The sequence below is a fragment of the Etheostoma spectabile genome, unplaced genomic scaffold, assembly GCF_008692095.1.
Source record: "Etheostoma spectabile isolate EspeVRDwgs_2016 unplaced genomic scaffold, UIUC_Espe_1.0 scaffold00018946, whole genome shotgun sequence".
Lineage (NCBI taxonomy): Eukaryota > Metazoa > Chordata > Actinopteri > Perciformes > Percidae > Etheostoma > Etheostoma spectabile.
Window position 1 is genome coordinate 8519 of NW_022604580.1, and position 24250 is coordinate 32768.

Here is a 24250-nt window from a genome sequence, read left to right on the forward strand (position 1 = left end):
TAGTTTGTTTACATTTAGATTTAAGATGTATTGCTATGCTAGTTCCGGCACTCACACTTTTTTATTGATTTATATTAGGGTTTATAGATCCTATTTTATAGTGCCTCATCCTAAGGCTAAAAACCTTTCTTAATTGCTTATCTTGGTTTTGTGTAACAGCTGTCAGAACAGCCAACAGGATGAGAGATAATGTCATTAAGACGGGCAGTATAACTTACTTCCTGCAGCTTGTGTGTTAGTGCCATCCTCTGGTGTTTAAAGGACGAGACACTGAAGCGCCTCTTAGTGTTGGAAGTGACATATTCACATTTTCTTTTCTTAATGTGGCGCATTCATTTACAACGGTAAATGGGCAGTTTTCACTCGAACTCCTTGGCCTATAACACTTTTTTATGGATAGCCTGCAGCCAATAAGAATCCAGTATGATCCAATGTAGGCTATAGTAGCCTAGTTTAATTCTAATGGCCAATGTATCCATACAAGTAGATTTACCATTACTTTTACTTAAAAAAAAAAATTTAAGTACATTTTGAACCTTGAATGAAAACTTCTACATTTGACCTCTTTAGATTAGATAGTTTAGATTGAGTTTAGATATTTTATATTATGTAATTGTATTATGACTCTGGGAATATTTATGTGTTGTGTGTATTGTGCTGTCAGTTTATTGGACCATGAGTCCGTAATAAAAACTTATATTTGTACTGCGTACTTTACCGACAAAAAAAATTACGTTGGTACAAGATAAAGTTGTGAGTAAAAAAATAATTCCAATGATGACGATGGTCACGTGATTCCTATGGTGTTTGTTCCCGAAGTGTCCCTCTCCACTGGTTGCCGATGATCAGCGCAGGGCGCCATGTTCAGGCTGGAAATGAAGTAGAAACTGACAGACTCGCTTCGCTTCATCAATGTACGGAACGTTAACGGGAGTTTAGCTGGTTAACAGTGTCGGTAACGTTAAAACAGCTCCTAAAGATGCTTTGGTTTGAGGGCTCAATCCCTGACGCCATAAACTTGGCTAAACAGCGGAGTTCCGTTTTTGTCGTTGTCATTACAGGTACGTGTGTGCGTGTTGATTAACCAGCTAGCTAACGCTATAAGTGATAAAGAAGCCTTAGCGCTTGCGTGCTAGCCAGCTAGTCGTAGCCATTAGCCAGCTAGCATAGCCAACCAGCTGTCAAATACATAAGACGTGTCATTACGCATGTTTAAGTAATACGGCCCAAGAAGAAATCATTTTAACCTAAATATGATGTGCTATCGTTCTGTGTTAGCTGGAATGTTGTGTGGCCTGTGTAACGATGACTCTAAAACAGCGCATGGTGTCCCTTATAGCCTAACCAGATTTAGGCTGAATCCCATTCCTTCCCCTTACCCCTACCCCTTGGCCCTTACCCCTACCCCTTGGCCCTTGAAACCAAGGGGTAGGGGTAAGGGGTGAAAACATACCCCTATGAATTGGGACACCACTTGGTGACATCACCATACAGTATTGATCACAAACCTCCAAGATGCCGTCTAGGTCTGTTGATTGTGTGGGTTTGGACAACAGTGTTATATATTTTATAGTTATTTTAGGTTCACTTTGGTAGTGCAGAGTACTTATCTGTGTAGTACTTAGGTCTGTTTGCAATACAAATGTGTATACACATGCATCATGTGTACATATACATACATATACACCCTGTATACATGGTGTGTGTATATCTGTTTCAGTTATCACCGTTTTGAATGTCATTGATGTTCACAAAAACATTTGTTGACAAAAATCTGTCTTTATTGGTGATAAATTGAACATAACAGGCAAAAACGTTACATAAAATAATGTTACAGAACCATTGTCAACTATTAGAACCATAACTAACATGTCGCACACAATAAAAGGCACTCATATGTGTAAAACTAAAAAAATACACACAAGACCACAAACAAACTACACACACACTACACTGTTGTAGCTACAGCTGCTCTGATATTCCAGACCAGTCTGGAGCCTTTTGGCCAGTAACCCCCCCTCACATATCATCAGTGTCCCATATCAAAACCAACAACAATATAACAAGTGCATGAACAATGAACAGGAATTAATTAAATATTATTACAATAATAGTAGGCTACCAATGCAATAATGAATGGGTACAACATGAACATATGAATTAGGAAACGTCTGATCGTTTGCAGCCCCAACCTGGATCAGCTGCTGTGTCCTCCTGTGTCCTCCTGTGTGAGACAGGGCGGTATATGTTAAGCACGTAGCGATGTATCATAGACCGTTAATAAATATCTAGCTATACAATCTATGCGATCTATACAGTCCATTCAAGGCAGAAATATGTGGGACTGTTCAACGTTAGCGTTAGCGATTAGCGTTAGCGATTAGCGTTAGCATTGCAAGCTAGCGATTTTTAAAAAGTTTCAGTTAGGAACATGGGTACACATGTACAGGACTGCATAGACCACAAAACAAGACTGTCGTAACTTTTTAATCAATTATTTAAAGCTGAAAGTACTTACATTCATGTGTCTCTCTGGTCGATGCAGCAGCCACACACTGCCTGTGTGTTTTCTAGTGAGGTCGCGTCCACACTAGATCCGTAGGGGTATACAGCCCTTGATCTATGCCCTACCCCTAGCTCGTAATACGTATTGGACCGGCACTAGGTGCCGCGTGAACGCGCAAAAGGTAGGGGAAGGGGTAAGGGGAAGGGGTAAGGGGAAGGAATGGGATTCAGCCTAACTTTACAATAGAATAAGATGACAGGCCAGTGGATTGTGGTGGCCCAGCTAAATGATTTGGAGGTCAGAATAGACGTGACATTATTCAGATTATGCAGTGGGTTCCCTCGCTGACAATCCTAGCCAGGTTAGTTATAACCTTACCAGGACAGGAGAGTGTTATGTATTGGCAGTCAGCTGAAGCAAAATGACGTGTGTGTGTGTGTGTGTGTGTGTGTGTTTACGTTTACGCATGCGCAGGGGAGGATGACCAGTCTGCCCAGCTGATTTCCAGCTGGGAGGATGAGAGAGTGTCAGAGGCAGCCCGCCACTGCTGTGTGGCTATCCAAGTGGATGCCCAGAGGTACTCACCTGCTTACATTAGTGCCCAGTGTATGGGACTGGAACACTCCCCTCTGGCTCCAATTAGCTAGCAACTAGGATGTCCACAGCACCTCAACAGTCCAGTGTCCTGCTCCAAATAGTTTTGCAGTGGATGTTGGCCTTCAGATTATTCAGTGTACTGTATTCATGATTGTCCTATATGTCTTAAGTGGCAGAATCAGAAGTTTAATTCCAAAGTCAAAGACATTTTCAGTTAACGTGCTATGCTGGCTTTTGTTCACAATACACATACTAGATAGTACCACTGCACTCCTACACTTCTACTGAGAGTATTCCGAACCACTGCCAACAGAGGAAGCCATGCACAATGGATCCTTTTTGTTAAAAAGAAAACAGCTCAGAAATTCCCATCAGACTCCAGCACTTTTAGCTTGTATAGAGCCAGCACATTTCCACATGCTAATGGATGAATTAAGGCTTTATTTCTAACAAACCAGAGTGGTGATTGTTGGAACAGTGGGTAGACGAACCAAGACCACTTTTGGTAGTTTTTTTGTTGTTGCTGTCCACGTTGTTTTTCGGTGATATAACTACTGTTTATTTACATGGAGTCTGGTGGGTTTGGTGATGGTGATTTTGGGGCTGTTTCATGTTAAACAAAAAGGATTTCACTATTTACCAAAAAGGTCTAACTCTGTAAGGATCCTTTCCGTAATGTTTTCAGACACTTAGAATAATAATTTGAACCTGTCAGTGGCAAAAACAGCCCTTTTAGTGGACGCTAACTGATTGAACTGAACTAATTTGTCCTAAAGGGTTACATTGCAGCTTTTTTCTTCAGTTTCATAAATTGTTGTTCTCTTCAGTCACTTTGACACAGAAACATGGGAACATAAGGTCCAGGTTGTAAAAAAACAAAATTACCCTTTAAGTAACATTTAGGAAACTGATTGTACCTAAAATGGCATGTGTCCAAACCTTTAACATAGAAATGCTTCTAGCTTTGACTGAAACATTCCTTTGAATTTCTTTTACTAGGATAACACCTTGAGATGTACCATCTCGTTTTCGAGGGGGTCCTGAACAAGATACCACAAAAAACATTGCACCTATACAAACAAGATAAGCAAAACAGAACAAAACAGACATAAATAACCAAACAACCAAAAATTCCAAATAGACATCAACAAACAAAATAAAAACCCACACAGAGCCCACATTTACCTCATAATAAGTAACAGGGAATAATGATCATTCAGAATATAGCCAAGCCTTACTGTAAAATTTTATTGAGATTAAGTGGTTCAGTAAAGTGAAAAGAGTGAGGAATGAGATAAAATTAGAAGGGTGTTAAAGTCTGCATGTACAATTGGTATGACAGTGAGTTGCCAAGGCATATTTAAACAGTCTAAAAAATGAAATGGACTGGTAAGTTATTTCAGTCAGAAGGTGCTTTAAACATAAAAGCTTTTTCTGATATGGACTTAGAAACATTAGGTACTGAAGAGAAAAGCTGTACAGTATGTCTTAAATGAATGAGTGGAGGAAAAAGTAACCAAAAACTTTTAAATAAAATGGATAGTTAAAATGAACACCTCAAGACAAATTGCAACAAATGAATCTTTCTTCATATATATGGTGTAGGCAAGTCAAGAAGTTCATACATTGTGCAATGATGAGTTGTAAATAAGCAATTAAGAATAAATCACCACACAATTTGCCGGGGGACAGTGTTCAGGGACGGCCCTCGTGGGGGAGGATCTACTTGTATTTTGTGCGTGGCGATGCGCCTCTTGCTCCGTCTTTGAGCTTTACAGCATCCCTCGCTGGCTGTGGGAGAGGGCCGCTGTCCAGTGAGGTGGACTATCACCACTCCATAAATACAGACCACCTGTAGGACACTGTCAGCCCTGCTAGATTATCAAAATAAGATGTTATTTGCACTGACTGACAAATACAAACAAAACAACCAGGACTCAACCTGAGGTTTTATCAAGTGTACTGAGGAGTCACAGACAGATAGTTAGACTAGTGGACTTTGAGGGGCGTCCCCAGTAATATGTACATCAAATTTTGGATCACACTAGCAATGGATTCAGTGCAATAGGTGTGGCAGGTGTAGGATGTAATATGTGTAAAGAACAGATGGGTTAGTGTGTTTTGAGATTGAGTTGTTGTAATTTTTTTCCCACAGCGAGACCTGCGTGCAGTTCTCTCAGATCTGTATCTTTTTTTCTGTTCATGGGTTATATTGGTTATCATAGATATTCTAAGAAAGTTACTTCCCAACTGATCTCTGAGCTAAGAGTTGAGTCACTACGTTACATTACAAGGCTGACTACTGTGTGAGGGGTTAGACCATTTGACCTTTGTCAGCCTCAATCCCTAAGCATCTAAACAAAAGCATACTACTAGATAATCTAATTAAATTACTCAACCATTAACAATCTTGTCTTATCTGGCAAGTTAACAGTAAGTAGGCATACTGCAGGATGTCCCCAGCATCTTTTAAAGAATTGGTATTGGCTAAATAAAGTAGAACCAAATTTTGTGTGTGGCAAGTTGAAAGACAGTAGAGTACATTTACCGGCTTTTCTTTTACTCGATACTGATTCATTAAAATCAAGCCGGGTCATTCACTGACTATGGTGGGAATGCATGTGAACAGTTCAGAGTGCTGTTTCTACTGATTCTGTTAACACTACACACTGTCAGAGTCTGTGAGCTTGTTCCTTAACCCTGCCCCCCTGTGTGAAGACCCCGTGGTGTGCATCCCCTCCAGCTTCTTCATCGGGGAGAATGGGATCCCTCTGGAGGTCATCGCCGGCAGTGTTCCTGCTGAAGAACTGAAGAAAAGGATCCACCGAGTGAAGCAGGTACGGCAGTGGGATTAGTAGGGAGCTCATGTGTTGTACGTAGCTAACCACAGAACCCCCGCTGAGTGTTGGAAACCATGCTAACAACTCTGGTGGCTCTAAAATCTGTTAACAATTCTTTTTTTGTTATTTGGTAGGGCTGCACAATTAATCAAATTTGAATCATGATCACAATTTTGGCTTCCCATGATCAAATTTGCTTAATCAAGCGATATTTTAAATGTGTCATTCCGTTCACAGAACGCTCCATATTTTGCAAAACCAATCTACTGCTCCTTAAACCACTGTCTGATCATGAGCCAGCCAGAGTTGTTCCCTCCACCGCGCAGCTTAGTTTCTAGATGTAGACAGTCACAGAGCATAGAGTAACGTGAGGACAATCCCACAACAGATAGCAGTCGGTTATACATCGGTCACGAGGTTTACCGGGTTACCAGTAAACGCACCATTTCTGTCCCATCTGTGTTGTTTTTCAGACAACAGCAGTGACCAATGCTAGTTAGTGTCTGTTAGCTCACAGGGCTCTAGGGTGCAGAGAGGCAAACCTGTATTTGTGCCAGTGTTTCTGCTGGTAGCTCTGCTTACGCGGCCACCACGGCAAAAAAAAACACAGAAGAAGTTATTGAGTGCAACTAACTTCAGCTCGTAGAGTAATAGCTTGTGAGACGGAGCCTGCTGGACCCATTCATAATGAGTCAGCCGTCGCTCTGCAAGTAGGCCAAGCATACGTCCATTGCACTCCTCCTCTCTCCCTAACCCTTTAATCAATTATTGTTGAAAACAAGTGAAGGAGCTTTCTCAATAATAATAATTTTTTTTGCAGTGTTGCAGCTGTATGTATGTACAACATACAACTTCAACATAAGAGGAATGTAGCACAATATGGATGTGAAAGCAGTTATACATAGCCTGTGTGACTATAAAATTTGTTTTGGTTAAAATCAACAAATAATATTGATAATTAATGGTGATCTCAATATTGATCAAAGTAATCATGATTATCATTTTGGCCATAATCGTGCAACCCTATTATTTGGAGCACCATGAGATTCTGTCCAGACATGCCCAGACCAAGTATCTGACTGACTTGGCCGTATTTGCAGTATTTAGAGGCGCAGATGTGAAGACGGTCCTCCAACACCGGTACTGGTTTGAGCTAATCCCTCTGTCTCTGTGTTTGCCAGATGCATGCTCAGCAAATGGAAGGTGGGGCATTGTTACCGGAGGCAGGTGTTCCTGTGGAGGCCACCCCAGCTAATAGCAGTGCTCCAGCCTCAGCTCCAGCCAGCACAGCTGCACCAGGTGAGTTAGTCTGGATTGCACAGCCTGACCACCACCACCAGTCAGGATTGTTTCTGTGAGAGATGCACCCATCCACTGGCTGGGGACAATCTCATCAGCCAATGATTGGGGTCCAAGCATATTGCAATGAGCACTTGACTAAGATGTGTTTTTGAAAACATTTGAGGTGAGAAATAGGTCATGCAGTAACAGAATCTTGCTTATTTGTTTAGCCCCGTCTAGTTTGACAGCTTGATCTGAGTTTCATGGGCCTGTAATTGGTCCACTCAACCATAGCTTGGTAGCGTTACATTTCCCCAGACCCATATCCCGGTTCTCCTTCTCCATAAACAACATGCAATCAAGGAGAGGGTTAACGTTTCCTTTTTTTTGTTATCACATTTTTTTAATTTAAAGAGCCGAGCAAAAGTGCTAAAGATGACAACATAAGGTACACTACACACCGAAGAAGGCACAGTGCACCTTTTCCACAATCCTTCCTTGCGATCTAATGTTTCACTCTTAAATAAAGAGGAAATACGAGAAGGAGGGAGACACAACAAAAACAACAGTAAGAATGATCTCTGCAGCTCACTAACAAGACACACAGGAACAGACATAGACAAACACACAAACTAACAAAGGAGGCATTGACAGGGAGACCGGCACAAGACAAAAGGGACCCAACACACACACACAGACAGAAGTGAGAAGGCCGTAGCACAAATCTACAGCATGGACCAGGATCCAGCAATGCTTAGCCAAGTGTCTAAAGTCCTTCCCGGGGTTCCACCTACGTGAGCTATGGAACCCTCCATGTACACAACATCCAGAAAGGAATGGGTCCAAGTACGAATACACAAGTGGTGGTTTCCAGCGGGTTGAAATCATGGCTGCTGTAAGTCCAGCAAAAACAGCACATTTCTGAGTTTTAGAGAGCTGTAAGACTGACAGATCATTCAAAAACAAAACATTGACATTAACCGGTACAGTTTTATACAGGGCAGATATTTTGGTTGCAATATTGTTCCAGAACTGATCAACCAGAGAGCAATCTCAGATCACGTAAAGATATGTACCTTGAGCCTTTAGTGGGTAGAACATGCATAAAGGTTTAACTATTCCTGCTACATTAACAATAATGCCAGTTTAGCTGATTTGCATAAAATCAATAAAGGAAGTATACATGTGGTGATGGTGACAGCTCTATGGATGTATACATCAACTGTGGTTTGTGCTGACCTGTTGTGTTTTGCTATTTTAGTTAACCCAGTGCTCTCTGCTTGTGTCTGTTCTAGCATCCGTCTCCAGCACAGCCCCAGGTACCGCCGATGCATCTTCTGACCATGCTGCTCCCAGTGAAGACAACCTGAATGCTAAGGTGGACAGGTATGAGCCTATACACATGTCCAGCTGTGGACAGGTAGGAGCCTACACACATGTCCAGCTGTGAATAGGTAGAAGCCTACACACATGTCCAGCTGTGGACAGGTAGGAGCCTACACACATGTCCAGCTGTGGATAGGTAGGAGCTTACATACAGTCATAAGTAGCAGCCAATGGGAGAAAGGGTAGCAAATGCACTATTCATTAGTATGGAACCAAACTAAAAGATGTTTCTGAGATCCGGTCCCACACATTAGAAAGGCCTTGAAAGAAATTCAGCTGCTTCCAGCTGCTCCTGTCTCCTATGTACATGTTACACAAACATTTCTCTCTGAAAACAAATGTAACATTAGCTTCATAAAGGTGATATTTGCCTGGATAATAAATTACATTACAGCTACTAATGGTGGACAATCAGTCCTGTTGTATTAAAGCCTCTGAACAGCCACACAGGGGATTTCACTTCTTCTGGCTGATTAGACTCTGCTCAGGTTAAAGTATTTTCTACCTATAAGAATGATAAAGGTGTCATTTGTCCCGCCCTAACTGTTGCAACATAGCTAACAGGAGACTGAGGAAGATGTCAATCAGTCTAACCACACCCACACAGTCTAGGAGAGATGTCTTATCAGCCAGCTTAACTGTTCAGGGCCTTGACATTACTGACATAACTCTCACACTGACCTATTTTATTCTTATTAAAGTTTTCAATACCTGGTCAGAATCCCAACTCATTAAACTCACACACAGTAAGCTGAAGTCCAGTCCACACTGTTCTAACTGTTGGGGTTGTAATAAATTACAAGACGAGGAAGGAAATATGCAACAAAATCTTTGGTAGTTCCATTTGTCATTTTCAAGGTAAAAGTGATATGTTATCATTGTGTTGTCCTGTCAGATTAACCAAGAAACTGGAGGAGAGACGAGAGCAGAAGAAGAGAGGAGAAGAAGAGGTGAGGACATTAGCCATTCCATGGGTCACGTCCCCCCCACTGTATGTAATAGTTGTAATATTTGTTACTGACGGAACACTGAGGAGATTTCAGGTTCCTCGAGAAGCTAAAAGAAGGCTCATTTGTTGCGGTAAATATTCAGTGTTAGGACATGCTTGATGAGGGTATGTCCAAGCACTGATCTCAGACCTGAACCCCAGCCTCACTGGTGCACATGTGGAGTACAACTGGGGGCGGGGCCGGACAGGTGTACAGTGTGATGTCACTCAGCCCGTGTCTTTTAAAAGTGTCTCTGCAGTATGCCTGTGCCAATTTGCCATTGCATCGTATATGGCCAACTGAAGGAATTATGGTGATTGGTTTTTCCTAAGCAGCTATTAAAGCCATCTGAACTAACTTACTATTGGCTTTTTCCACTGCATGGTTTCTACTCAACTCGCCTTGACTCAACTCGCCTTTTTTGGTTTTCCATTACGAAAAAAAGTCCCTGGTACCTGCTAACGGGTACTTTGGTTAGTACTACGTAAGTTGAGGCTCCAAGCGAGCTGAAGCAATACCAAAAGGTGAGGGGGGGGGTCCTGAAAAAACCTGCCGTGTTTAATAAGTTTAGCCAGCAGTTTTTTTGTTTTTTTTTGCGGCCTCCAGCTTCTTATGAAACTAATTTGTCTTCTGGCTGTGGCAACAGCCACATGCCGAGAATCAAAAGCATCACACCTCCGACGTTCTGTGTGTGTGTCGCGTTAGGTCACAGCAGTTTCCTGCTATGAAGACCAGCCACGGCTCGCCTCAGGAGGCGGTACTATTCTGCAAAAAGGAAGACGAGGCACCGCGGCCAGGTCGAGGCGAGTCAAGCAAGTACCATTAATGGAAAAACGACATGTCAGAACTGTGACGTCTAGAATCTGTTCCCTATTGTTTATATCCTGCTGGAGCGGTTAAGACTGTCCACTGAGCCCCAGGAATTAGCACCAGTGAATTTTAAATCCTTAAGCAGTTTTCCATCTCTTTTCCATGGATCTGACACCTGATTGGCTGTGCTTCTGTCAGACAGTCATTAGGTCAGCCTGCACCGATTAATATTATGGTGGCTTAGATACAGCAGCTAACATTACTGCCCAGTTTCCCTGGTGCGGAGCCTCACCACTAACACGAAAAATAAGCTACAGCTAAAACATGTTCAGTTATTACATTAGGAGGCAGAGGAACAGCAAAACATTCAACAGGCTGATTGACAGAGAGCCGGAGAGAGAAGCCTTACTACTAAACTGAAGTAGCTAACAGAGCTAATAGCGTGCAAACAACGAGAACTGAAATAGCAAGAAAGTGGTTGAGTGCTTGAGTGAACTAGTGTAATACTAGGTTTAAATGTAAAGTGGATATTTAGCTGCTGTAATGAAGAATATGATAAAAATAACTGTGTTGAGCTACTGAAGCAAGACACCCTCAACAATGAAGCATGTCAGCCAGTCAGGAGGTAGGCCAGCCAAGCCACTGTAGTGTTGAAGCTGCTCCGCATATGCATACTATATCATGTCCAATTACTGCACAGGTTATACTGTACATGCACACTTTTCTGAAACTAGTGTGTGTGTGCCTGGTGCGCGCTGTCTCTGACCCCCGGCCCTAACGGTGAACTGTGTTCTGAACCACGGCCATTTAAATGAACCAAACACGCATCCTAATACATGGGCTTTCTTTCCTCTCAGTCTTGTGTGGTTCTGTGTGCTCACTGTCATGTACGTAGTAGTGTGCTCCCTGTGTGTTGGATCTTCCAGAGTGTTCAGTTGTGTGAGTGGGGATGCTTACTGGAGTACGTTTTTGTGTTGCCTGTGTTTCAGAGTGAGATTAAGAAGGAAATTGAGCGGAGGAAGATGGGGAAGGATGTGCAGGACCTGAAGAAGAAGCAGGAAGAGGAGAAGATGAGGCGCCTGCTGGAGGAGAGAAACCGGGAGAAGGCTGAGGAGAAGGCTGCCAGGGAGCGGGTCAAACAGCAGATCGCCCTGGTAAAATCATTACATTATGTGTCAAAAATACATCCAAATGAGTCAAATAACTGTGAATCTGGTGCTCTGACTTTTTCCAGAGATTGAAACTGTTTTTGTAAGAATCTCAGCTCAAACCAAGCCCTCTTCGGGGCCATAACGCGTCACCATATTTTAACATAGAAAAATGATTAAACGTTTAAACAGGTCACAACAGGTCACCAGCATGGTATTCAAAACAACCCAGTTTAAGTTCAATGCTTTTTTAAAAACCTTTGTATTTTCCAGCAAGAACACAAACAATAGGTGAGACTACCCGTCTCCATCTTGCACTTGAGACACTGTTGTTTTCTTTGCCAAACCCAGTACGTAAAAGCTCTGCACTGGCAAATGATTATAGTTAACGGGAGTTTATGAGAAAAACTTGAACAGACATCACCGTGATCAGGCCGACCCAAAAACCATCTTTGGGGAACATTCATATGACGTATAGTTAGATGTTATAGTTTGGCCCATGTCCCATCTGCTAACATGAAGGGGGCGGGGCTTCTGAGCTGCACTGCAGCGGCCCCACATAGTGCATCCATTGAGCCTTTGTCCCGTGTGTGGTGCAGGACCGCGCGGACAGAGCCGCACGCTACGCCCAGACCAAGGAGGAGGAGAGGGCATCCCGGCAGGCAGCGCTGGAGGCCCGGCAGGCCCAGCAGGACGCCCGCAAGGAGTCTGCACTCAGGGAGAGGAGGTACAGAGCATACTTACACACACACGCACACAAGCAGGGTTTAATCTTAGTGAAAAAATGTCTGTGTATGATGAAACATTTAAAAATACTGAACCGTTAGAGATGCATCTCAAATACAAACACAGAGAGAAGCTCAAATAGGTGCTGAACATGAACCACTCAGAACTCAAGTCCAGTTACCAAGAAATGTTGAATATTTCAATCGGTTCCCATGTGTTATGTAGCTAAAGGACAAACAAACATCCAGAATAATAATAGTATAAATGATGACAAAGGTATTTTCAGAATGTAAATGTGAGCAGATTAATAACATTGAAACTGGCTTTATTTAAGGGTTATTAATGTTTAACCGTTATCTGACAATAGAACATTTGACTGTTAAATAATAAATAATTAAGTAAATAAGTGGAAATTACATATGAAAGCAAATAGGGGAATTACTACAAAATAAGCAAAGAAGCAAATAAAAACAGAAGTGCATGTGCGTGTGTGTGTAGTACCATAGTAAGGATCCAGTTCAGGCTCCCAGACGGCTCTTCCTTCACCAACCAGTTTCCGTCCCAGAGCAGACTGCAAGAGGCCCGGGACTTTGCTGATCAGGTGAGTGTCAATCAGCAGGTGGAACACGACTTGGGTCTAGACCATTTGTTGCTTTTACATACTTACAGATACATTGTACACACAGACTGCACTGCTATACGCACACACTTGGTGAGTCCAGAGAACCACTGAGAGGTGAATGTGGACACAGCTGTCACTTCCAATGTTCCATGCTTTTGAGCAGTTTCGCAATTTATTACATGGCTTGGTTGAATTCTAAGGCATTCTGCGGTCTGTTATTTTCTTGAAATCTGACCCTTGCTAAGTATAACAGCATTGTCATTCAATGCAAGGGTTGCCATGGGCGCAGTTCTGTTCACTCTGGAGGACATCTATGCCGCTGAAAGAAGTGAGGATAATTTATCAGCTGTGGCAAAAAAGTCAATACATTGAAGATTTAATATTAATTTTAATATTTTTGGAGAGAACAAAACTTTGAAATCGTGGTTAATGGCAGATTTGTCCTCAGTAAAGAAACGGAAATGGAACCAAAAAAACAACACAGAAGATGCAAGAGAGAGTAAAAGACACAAAGAGCTGGATGACAGAGAAATCAACAAAATTGAAGAAGACAGGCACAAAGTAAGTCCGAAAGAATATGTCAGTAGACTTTGAAAGTTACGGGGAAGAAAACCTGAATCAGATGCTGCAATAATTTGATGCATCCGTTAGGAAGGCCAATGGAAAAACGTACTTGATTGCAAGTTACATTGCGATTAGGACTGGGATATGTTGCCACTATACAAGGTTTGACATAATGATTAGTGCCACATTAATTCAAGTATTTAAATCGGTCATCAAAAACCTCCACAAAAACAGAAAAAACGCAATCCAGTACCAGCCACAGATTTGTGACTCTTCAGGTGTTCAGAGTTGCTGTCTCCGAACACAGCACTGGTTCGAAAAGTGTGGTTCAACGTCCAGTTGCATATGGCAAGACAAGGCAGAGAGGGCAATTGAGACTTGAAAAGTTACTCTTAATTTAAAACGTGATGAGAATGGCATTGAGTACATTTCTCTCGCTCACAATGCTGAGACCAAGAACCACAAGGATGCCAAAAATCCATGTAAAAAAAAAAATGACAAGGGTGCATCTTGCTTAGCCTGGCAAATTCCCTGTAGCTAGTTTTAGAAAACATATATCCCTTTGCCCTCCTGATGCAAGTGCTTTCTACCTTCACCCACTAAAAACTGACCAACAGCTACTGAACAATCAAGCAGTTGGCCCATGGGACACAATTTCCTTAGACAAATGTTACTCCAAATCAGCCAGACAGCCGGGCTTTCAAGAAGATACCCAGCTTGAGGAGCACAGCTGTCCAGATGCTCTCTCAGGCTGATCTTGAGAGTATGGAGATAATGTCTGTGACTGGGCACAGATGTGAGGACAGCCTGAAGATCTACTGGGCTCCTACCACTACAGATAGGGAAAAGTGGAGCAAGATTCTGTCTTCCAATCCAGGCAACGGCAGCAGATCTGGTGGGAGCCTATAACTACATATTTTTATGTAGTTTATGATCGCTACAGAGTAACTTCAGCCGTAATGTAGTGTGTTTACAGGTGTGTCAACTACAGAGCCTGGAGAAGGAAACAAGACGGATGAGGACAAAAACGTTAACATTAATATTCCGAAAGATTCATTCACCTTGTTTCACTTCACAATCAACGGGAATGTTCAGTTTAATGTTAATTATAAACAGAGATGGCAAAAGTACTTACTTCCCATTCACAAGTGGAAGTACAGAAACTTTCATCCATCTTCATCCGGTTATCCGGTATCGGGTCGCGGGGGCAGCAGCTTCAGCAGGGGACCCCAGACTTCCCTTTCCCGAGCCACATCAACCGGCTCCGACGGGGATCCCGAGGCGTTCCCAGGCCAGGTTGGAGATATAATCTCTCCACCTAGTCCTGGGTCTTCCCCGGGGCCTCCTCCCAGCTGGACGTGCCTGGAAGACCTCCCTAGGGAGGCGCCCAGGAGGCATCCTTACCAGATGCCCGAACCACCTCAACTGGCTCCTTTCGACGCGAAGGAGCAGCGGTTCTATTCCAAGGTCCTCTCGGATGACTGAGCTTCTCTCCCTCATCTCTAAGGGAGACGCCAGCCACCTTCCTGAGGAAACCCATTTCGGCCACTTGTACCCTGGATCTCGTTCTTTCGGTCATGAACCAGCCTTCATGACCATAGGTGAGGGTAGGAACGAACACTGACCGGTAGATCGAGAGCTTTGCCTTCTGGCTCAGGTCCCTTTTCATCACAATGGTGCGATAAATGGAATGCAATACCACACCCGCTGCTCCGATTCTCAAACCAATCTCACGCTCCATGGTCCCCTCACTCGCAAACAAGACCCCAAGGTATTTAAACTCCTTGACTTGGGGTAAGGACTCACTCCCTACCCAAAGAAAGCACTCCATCGGTTTCCTGCTGAGAACCATGGCCTTAGATTTAGAGGTGCTAATCCTATTCCCAGCTGCTTCACACTTGGCTGCGAACCGATCCAGTGAGTAAATGTAAATGTGCTGTATTTATATAGCGCTTTTCCAGTCTTAACAACTGCTCAAAGCGCTTTTACATCTACAGGATACATTCACCATTCACACACTGCCGGGGCTGCTCATCAGATAAACATTCATACACATTCACACTCCGATGCGCAGCACCGGGGGCAACTTGGGGTTCAGTGTCTTGCCCAAGGACACTTCGACAATGACTGCAGGGGCGGGGATCGAACCACCAACCTTCCGATTGGCAGGCAACTGCTCTACCACTGAGCCACAGCCGCCCCTGTGCTGAAGGTCACAGACCGATGATGCCATTAGGACCACATCATCTGCTAAAAGCAGCGATGAGATCTTGAGCCCACCAAACTGCAACCCGGGACCTGGTCATACGCTTTCTCCAGATTAACAAAACACATGTAGGCTGGTTGAGCATACTCCCAGACTCCCTCCAAGATCCTTCCAAGAGTGAAGATCCGTTGTTCCACTACCAGGACGTAATCCGCATTGTTCCTCTTCAATCTGAGGTTCAACTATCGGCTGAACCCTCCTTTCCAGCACCTTGGAGTAGACTTTACCAGGGAGGCTGAGAAGTGTGATACCCCTATAATTGGCACACACCCGCTGGTCCCCCTTTTTGAAGAGGGGAACCACCACCCCGGTCTAACACTCCTTAGGCACTGTCCCAGACTTCCACGCAATGTTAAAGAGGTGTGTCAACCAAGACAGCCCCTCCACACCCAGAGCTTTCAGCATTTCTGGACGGAGCTCGTCAATTCCTGGGGCTTTTCCGCTGTGGAGTTGTTTGACTACCTCAGCAACCTCTACCATTGAAATTGACGATAATCCCCCATCATCCTCCAGCTCTGCCTCTACTACACAGCACATGTCAGCTGGATTTAGGAGTTCCTCAAAGTGCTCCTTCCACCGCCCTATTACCTCCTCAGTTGAGGTCAACAACGTCCCATCCTTACTGTACACAGCTTGGATGATTCCTCGCTTCCCCCTCCTGAGGTGGCGAGTTGTTTTTCCAGAAGCGCCTTGGTGCCGACCGAAAGTCCTTTTCCAAGTTTTCTCCGAACTTCTCCGACACCCGCTGCTTTGCTCCTTCGAGCCCGTCGGTACCTTGCAACTGCCTCTGGAGTCCTCGGGATAACATATCCCGGAAAGACTCCTTCTTTAGTCGGACGGCTTCCCTGACCACCGGTGTCCACCAGGGTGTTCGCGGGTTACCGCCCCTTGAGGCACCAGCCTTAGGCACCTAAGACCACAGCTCCCCGCTTCAGCAATGGAAACTTTGAACATTGTCTACTCAGGTTCAATGCCCCCAGCCTCCACAGGGATGCACGAAAAGCTCCGCCAGAGGTGCAAGTTGAAAGTCTGTCGGACAGGGGCCTCCTCCAGACTTTCACAATTTTCCCGCATTACCCGTTTGGGCTTACCAGGTCTGTCCAGAGTCCTCCCCCATCCTCTGACCCAACTCACCATCAGATGGTGATCAGTTGACAGTTCCGCCCCTCTCTTCACCCGAGTGTCCAAAACATACGGCCTCAGATCAGATGAAACGATTATAAAATCGATCATTGAACTTTGGCCTAGGGTGCTCTGGTACCACATACACTTATGAGCATCCCTATAATAATAATAATAATAATAATAATAATAATAATAACTTTGACTTATATAGCGCCTTTCACAAACCCAAGGACGCTTAACAATCGGGGGGGGGGGTTAATCCCTATGTTTGAACATGGTGTTTGCCACCATTCTTTGTCTGGCCCCTCCCCTGAGACAACTTTGCCATGGGAGACCCTCCCAGGAGTACAAAGCTCCAGACAACAGCCCTCAGGTTCATAGGGACACACAAACCTCTCCACCACAATAAGGTAATGGTTGTGTTAAAAATACTCTGGTAAAAGTAGAAGTATTGATTTAACTTCTCAACCCTTGTGTTGTCTTCCCGTCCACCAGGAATTTGTTGTCCTTCTGGGTCAAAATTTTAAAATGAATTATTGTTGAATTATATGAATAATAGAGTTTAATAGTTTATTTGAACATAAAAAAAACAAAAAAACAACAACATTAAAATAGAAGATTTATATACATGCATTCCTGCATACATATATAATTAAAATGACATAAATAAGGTCATGTACTTTTTAGCACAGTCTTCCAATATTGAAAGTAATTCAAACGCAACAAAACATTTTCATGTTCAAAAGGAGTAGGAAGAAGTTGATAAACAACTTATCAAGTCCGACCCCCTCTCTCTACTTTTATCCTTTAGTAAATCTTATTCTTCAGTTATTATTATTTTTTTTTTTTTCCCCTTTCTTCTACTTTCTATACCATCTATAGCAGCATAATATGAATTATATTGTGACACTTGAAAATGTTTTTGGCACTTTTCTCAATGCTTTATTTTTTTTTAAATTCATTGTCAATAAATCTAATTTATATGAAATACCTAATGTTTGAGTTTAGAAAAAAAGCGGACATTATGAATTGTTTTGAATAATAGTTTAGATCAAAGGATGTTCAGTGAATCACAGACTGGTATCTGTCAAATTTGGTCAGGATATGTTTTGAAACTGATAATTGTGTTAAAATGTAAGGAGTACAAGTAAAAAAAGTCAGCACACCAAAAAAAAGTAAGTAAAATTCAAAATATAATTCAAAAAGTAAAAATACCTGAAAAATGTACTTGTGTACAGGGACAAAATATTTGTACTTCGTTACTTCCCATCTCTTAGTATAAGTAGGTATGGACGTTGCTATGGACGCAGGATTCTCCGTAGAGGCGGAACGAACTGTTTTCTTTAGCGGAAGCAATACAATCATTTTTAAAACAAGCTCTTTTTTTAAATCAATATGTTGTGTCAAATTATTGATTTATTTGGTAGATAGCTGTGTAATAAACGGGATAATGTAGAGCAAAGCGGTTGTTATAGCAAATACAACCCCCACAGGGTAATCAGGACTGCAATGCGGAGGGGTCTTGAACCAGCCTGACAACCGCCTCGCTCTACATTATCCCTTACGTAGCACATAGCACTGTCAACCATTGTCAACCTAAACAATGACTGAAGTGTTCAGTGCTGTGTGTCTCAGGAAGTGGGAAAGCGCTATGGGAAGTTCTCCCTGGCGACCATGTTCCCTCGGCGGGAGTTCACCAGTGAGGACCTGAACAGGACTCTACTGGAGCTGGAGCTGGCCCCCAGTGCCTCCATTGTGCTGCTGCCGGTGAGTAGACCCAGTCACACAGTCCACACACACAGCCATGGGCTGCTCACATTCATCTGATGGTCAAGCATGGCCTGTCCATCCAATTCACAAGTATGACCTTTCCTTTATAAACTGGCATTTTATATTCAATTCAATTCAATTCAATTTTATTTATAGTATCAATTCATAACAAGAATTATCTCAAGACACTTTACAGATAGACCACACTCCGGAATTTACAAGGACCCAACAGTTCTAGTTTCCTCCAGAGCAAGCAACAGTGCGACAGTGGCGAGGAAAAACTTCCTTTTAGGCAGAAACCTCGGTCAGACCCAGGCTCTTGGTAGGCGGTGTCTGACGGGCCGGTTGGGGTTAGAATGAAGAGTGGCAATAACAAAAATAGAAAAAATTAGTAGTATTCATCAGTAAAACTGTTTAGAATACATATTGGATGACATTCCAGATTAATAACTAAGCTTTTATCAATTCCCTGCCCTAATATTTAAAAACAAAACACTATTTTTGATCAAGACCATAGGCAATAGGTGAGACTACCTGTCTCTATCTTTGTACAAGATATTGTACAAGATGACAAATAGCTCTATTTGGAAATAATTAATCATTCTTGACTCCTGGGGTGATTTCATAGCGGAGTGCATCTACATAGAAAATAAAAAGGAAAAAGGAACTTTTCTTATGTGAACCATTCTTTGTTAAGCTTTAATTCTTTAGCAAGTAAGACCTGTGACTATTCTTCTGAAGTGATTTTAGAGAGGGAGGGTAGGTAGTTAAAATACACTGGTTGACTGACATGATTCAATTGTATTCATAAAATACTAATAATACCAGAAATTTAGAGGATAATACAAGCATGTTGGTTCCTCAAATTTCTGGTTGTGGTCAACTAGGTTAGTTGGGGCCTGCTTGTTTGTTAGATAAATTGATCAACATAGATTGTAATTTGTGGTTTGCTGTGCATGCAGAGCCTGCATTACAACAAACTGTATCCAAGAGCGCTCAGTGTAAATTGTGTTATATCAGAAACAGACTATGTCAGGGTCATGACCGAAAGAACGAGATCAAGGGTACAAGTGGCCAAAATGGGTTTCCTCAGGAATCTGGTAAGGATGCCTCCTGGACGCCTCCCTAGGGAGGTGTTCCAGGCACGTCCAGCTGGGAGGAGGCCTCGGGGAAGACCCAGGACTAGGTGGAGAGATTATATCTCCAACCTGGTCTGGGAACGCCTCGGGATCCCCCAGTCGGAGCTGGTTGATGTGTCTCGGGAAAGGGAAGTTTGGGGTCCCCTACTGGAGCTGCTGCCCCCGCGACCTGATACCGGATGAAAATGGATGGATGGATGGATGGAGAAACAGACTGCTGTAGTCTCACGGCTTCAAACTGTAATGTTAGTTTGGACAGAGGCCTCGTTTCTTTAGGCTAACTACAGTGAGGAAAATAAGTATTTGAACACCCTGCTTTTTTGCAAGTTCTCCCACTTAGAAATCATGGAGGGTCTGAAATTGTCATCATAGGTGCATGTCCACTGTGACCGACATAATCTAAAAAAAAAATCACAATGTATGATTTTTTTTAACTATTTATTTGTATGATACAGCTGCAAATACGTATTTGAACACCTGTCTATCAGCTACAATTCTGACCCTCAAACACCTGTTAGTCTGCCTTCAAAATGTCCACCTCCACTCCGTTTATTATCCTAAATTAGATGCACCTGTTTGAGGTCGTTAGCTGCATAAAGACTCCTTTCCACCCCATACAATCAGTAAGAATCCAACCACTAACATGGCCAAGACCAAAGAGCTGTCCAAAGACACTAGAGACAAAATTGTACACTTCCACAAGGCTGATAAGGGCTACGGGGATAAGGGCTACGGGGAAATTGCCAAGCAGCTTGGTGAAAAAAGATCGACTGTTGGAGTAATCATTAGAAAATGGAAGAAGCTAAACATGACTGTCAATCTCCCTCGGACTGGGGCTCCATGCAAGATCTTACCTCGTGGGGTCTCAATGATCCTAAGAAAGGTGAGAAATCAGCCCAGAGCTACTCGGGAGAAGCTGGTCAATGACCTGAAAAGAGCTGGGACCACCGTTTCCAAGGTTACTGTTGGTAATACACTAAGACGTCATGGTTTGAAATCATGCACAGCACGGAAGGTTTCCCTGCTTAAACCAGCACATGTCAAGGCCCGTCTTAAGTTTGCCAATGACCATTTGGATGATCCAGAGGAGTCATGGGAGAAAGTCATGTGGTCAGATGAGACCAAAAGAGAACTTTTTGGTCATAATTCCACTAACCGTAGAAGAAGAATGATGAGTATCATCCCAAGAACACCATCCCTACTGTGAAGCATGGGGGTGGTAGCATCATGCTTTGGGGGTGTTCTTCTGCACATGGGACAGGGCGACTGCACTGTATTAAGGAGAGGAGGACCGGGGCCATGTATTGGGAGATTTCGGGGAACAACCTCCTTCCCTCAGTTAGAGCATTGAAGATGGGTCAAGGCTGGGTCTTCCAACATGACAATGACCCGAAGCACAGCCAGGATAACCAAGGACTGGCTCTGGAAGAAGCATATCAAGGTTCTGGCGGGGCCTAGCCAGTCTCTAGACCTAAACCCAATAGAGAATCTTTGGAGGGAGCTCAAACTCTGTGTTTCTCTGCGACATCTCAGAAACCTGACTGATCTAGAGAAGATCTGTGTGGAGGAGTGGGCCAAAATCCCTTCTGCAGTGTGTGCAAACCTGGTGAAAAACTACAGGAAACGTTTGACCTCTGGAATTGCAAACAAAGGCTATTGTACCAAATATTAACATTGAGTTCAAATACTTATTTGCAGCTGTATCATACAAATAGTTAAAAAATCATACATTGTGATTTCTGGATATTTTTTTTTTGTTGATTTTGTCTCTCACAGTGGACATGCACCTACGATGACAATTTCAGACCCTTCCATGATTTCTAAGTGGGAAAACTTGCAAAATAGCAGGGTGTTCAAATACTTATTTTCCTCACTGTATATTAGCTTTAGCCTGGCTGGTAGCAGCTTTCTGTGGTTAAAAATGGCCAAGATATGTTGTGATAACGTTAATCAGGGGATTTATTTAGTCTTTGCAGCAACTACTACCCATGGAAAGTATGTGCCTCACTGTGTCTGTAGCAGCTGCCGCCTACGGTACTTTACTTCACACGGAGAGCCTCACTTCCCAACGATAAACCCTGTCAGACTAACTTTACGTCACGTACACACGCTGGCCACATGGGTACTTGACTTGTACTGTTTTAAAGGGGAATAGTTACCGGTAACGATTATGTGAAAGGGGAGTGGTGAAAGTTGACATTTATAGGTTTTTAGCGTCAACATCGCAATGTCCTGCGATGTGAATATTGTGCACGTGCACATTGCGATGTAGACAATGAAACAAAGTATCATGCAGCCCTAATTGGGGTGAATTAAATGTTTGAAATGTTTCCACAGTCAGACTCGACTTCAGCTGAACAGTTTGAACAGTGTACTGTTTGAAACACATAGTTTTCCATTGGGCATGCCTAGCCCGGCTAACTGGGCTACTGGATGAAGTTGATTAGCATGCTACAGCTGATACACAACAATCAGTGCTCTGCCTAAAGTTTCCGGGTTGGTGCTGCAGAATTTGTGTTCCACGTGTGCGAATAGTTGACATAAATTAAAGGCGTACTGGGAATTGTTGGGTTTTTGTTAATAACATAACAGAGTACGGGCTAGACCTGCTCTTTTATGAAAAGTGCAGTTGTTTTGATTTGGCGCTATATAAGTTGAATTGAATTGAAGGTATGTCACATACTGAACCCAATGTCCTGTACCCAAACAGTCAAGGATCCTACACTACCCTCTGATCTGCCTACGTGCCACTTTACTGTGATGTTGACATTAGCCTCATGTTTGGGTGTTGAGTAGTGTTAACATAATTTGGGTCCTCTCTCTCCAGCAGTCAAGCAGGCCTGCTCAAACCGTGGTCCAGTCCTCTGCCGGGGGCGTCTGGGCCCTTCTGGGCACACTGCTCTACCCTCTACTTGCTATGTGGAGATTCCTCAGCTCCTTCCTGTTTACCAGCCCCACCCCTCCTGGAGCCGCAGCAGCACCCAGAGGCCCCGGTCGTCCATCCAGCTCCTACCCCAGCTCAGCATCAGCCTCGGACAAAACAAACAGGTGCTCCATTTCACACACAAACACATGAAGTATACACTTTACCTTCACTTATCTGCAGCCTGACAGACATGTACAGAATTGATACACAACCGCAGATCCTAACATCATCTAAACTTTACTAAGCTGTCAAACGTGATCTGCAAAGGCACTTCCCAGGTCACTGCCAGAGTTTACTGCCTGATTCACCTGTTGTTTCTGTAAAAGTAAGGTGTGTGTGTGTGTGTGTGTGTGTGTGTGTGTGTGTGTGTTGTGTGTGTGTGTGTGTGTTGTGTGTGTGTGGTGTGTGTGTGTGTGTGTGCGTGTGCGTGTGTGCGCGCGCGTGCATTCCCTGTTTGTGCGTGGCCTCTCAGGGAAACTGTCCCCAAGCATTCTGCGGAGAAGCGGCCCAAGGACTTCAAGAAGGACGGGAAAATCTGCAGGCTGCGGAATCAGGAGGACAGCGAGGACGACACCAACACCTGGAACGGGAACTCCACCAGCAGATGTAGTTCTCTGTGACTTCCTCTGGCTGTCCTGCTGTGATTGGTCCAGTGGTTTCTGTTGTCCCTCCTCCTGACTGTCGGTACTAATCAACAGCAGCTGTTTTTGTGTTGATGACTTGATTGTGTCTGGTTGCCAGGCTCTCTCTCTCTCTCTCTCTCTCTCTGTCTCTCTCTCTCTCTCTCTCTCTCTCTCTCTCTCTCTCTCTCTCTCTCTCTCTCTCTCTCTCTCTCTCTCTCTCTGTGCGTCTGTGTCATCCTGTAGTTGACAGGTGTAGAGAGCGCGTGGCCTGCTTGTGTCTGCCGCCCCAGTCAACAGTACACCGCAACCTGAGCCTGGCTTCACCTTGTGCTAAAGAGCCTCTGTGTTTTGGAGATGTGTAACTTTGAAAAGTGATGGGCTGATTGCCAGTGACTCATTCAGATTATCAAAGTGCAAGGAAGATGTTTTTGTTTAAACTGTATCAAATATTTGACAACAGCTTGTAGCTGCTAGCTGAGGACTGAGTCTGTAGGTGTTCTACCAAGGTGGTGGTGACACACACACACACACACACACACACACACACACACACACACACACACACACAGTGACTCTTTAGTTCTCCTCATCCAACAATGAAAAAAATTAAAACAGACTTTTTTAAAACTTGAAATTATGGTTTTGGTTCTTCCACATGATGTCATCATGCTCCAGCTGTTGAACATAGCTGGAGCTTTGCTATCTTAAATCATTTTTCTCTTATGCTCACTGGACCTAATGTTGTTGGTGTTTGAGAACGAGAAAAAGAAGCTGGACAAAACCTGGACAGTGATGGACCCAGAGATGACAGAACACGTTTCAGGGGAATCACTGAAGTGCATTGTGGATGAATGTGACAAAAAGATTTAAACTTATAAACATGATTTGGAAAAACAAAAGCTTCTAAAGTATGGTGGTGCTCTGGATTCCAG

The 24250-nt window shown here is 43.4% G+C and overlaps 2 protein-coding genes across 6 annotated transcripts in view; one reads left to right on the forward strand and one right to left on the reverse strand.

Moving 5' to 3' along the window:
• The first annotated feature begins 793 nt into the window (after nucleotides 1-793).
• ubxn4 (UBX domain protein 4) lies at nucleotides 794-23498 on the forward strand. Of its 5 annotated transcripts, none has more exons than XM_032509854.1 (13): nucleotides 794-1061; nucleotides 2981-3083; nucleotides 5259-5287; nucleotides 5822-5940; nucleotides 7125-7242; nucleotides 8520-8610; nucleotides 9506-9560; nucleotides 11387-11563; nucleotides 12157-12284; nucleotides 12782-12884; nucleotides 18496-18627; nucleotides 22597-22817; nucleotides 23168-23498. In XM_032509854.1, exons 1-13 carry the CDS (start codon nucleotides 980-982, stop codon nucleotides 23313-23315), a joined length of 1506 nt encoding a protein of 501 aa, XP_032365745.1. In that variant the 5' UTR covers nucleotides 794-979; the 3' UTR covers nucleotides 23316-23498. The 5 variants fall into 5 exon arrangements, with proteins under 5 accessions (XP_032365745.1, XP_032365746.1, XP_032365747.1 ...); XM_032509855.1 differs by having other exon boundaries at nucleotides 22600-22817; XM_032509856.1 differs by having other exon boundaries at nucleotides 11399-11563.
• itgb2 (integrin, beta 2) overlaps nucleotides 14016-24250 on the reverse strand; it is a 43885-nt gene continuing 33650 nt past the window's right edge. Inside the window, exons 17-18 of the mRNA XM_032509853.1 lie at nucleotides 22853-22859; nucleotides 14016-14029 (exon numbers count right to left, since the gene is read on the reverse strand). The gene's annotated coding sequence lies outside the window, so the exon portion shown is untranslated. The remainder of the gene's footprint in view (nucleotides 14030-22852; nucleotides 22860-24250) is intronic.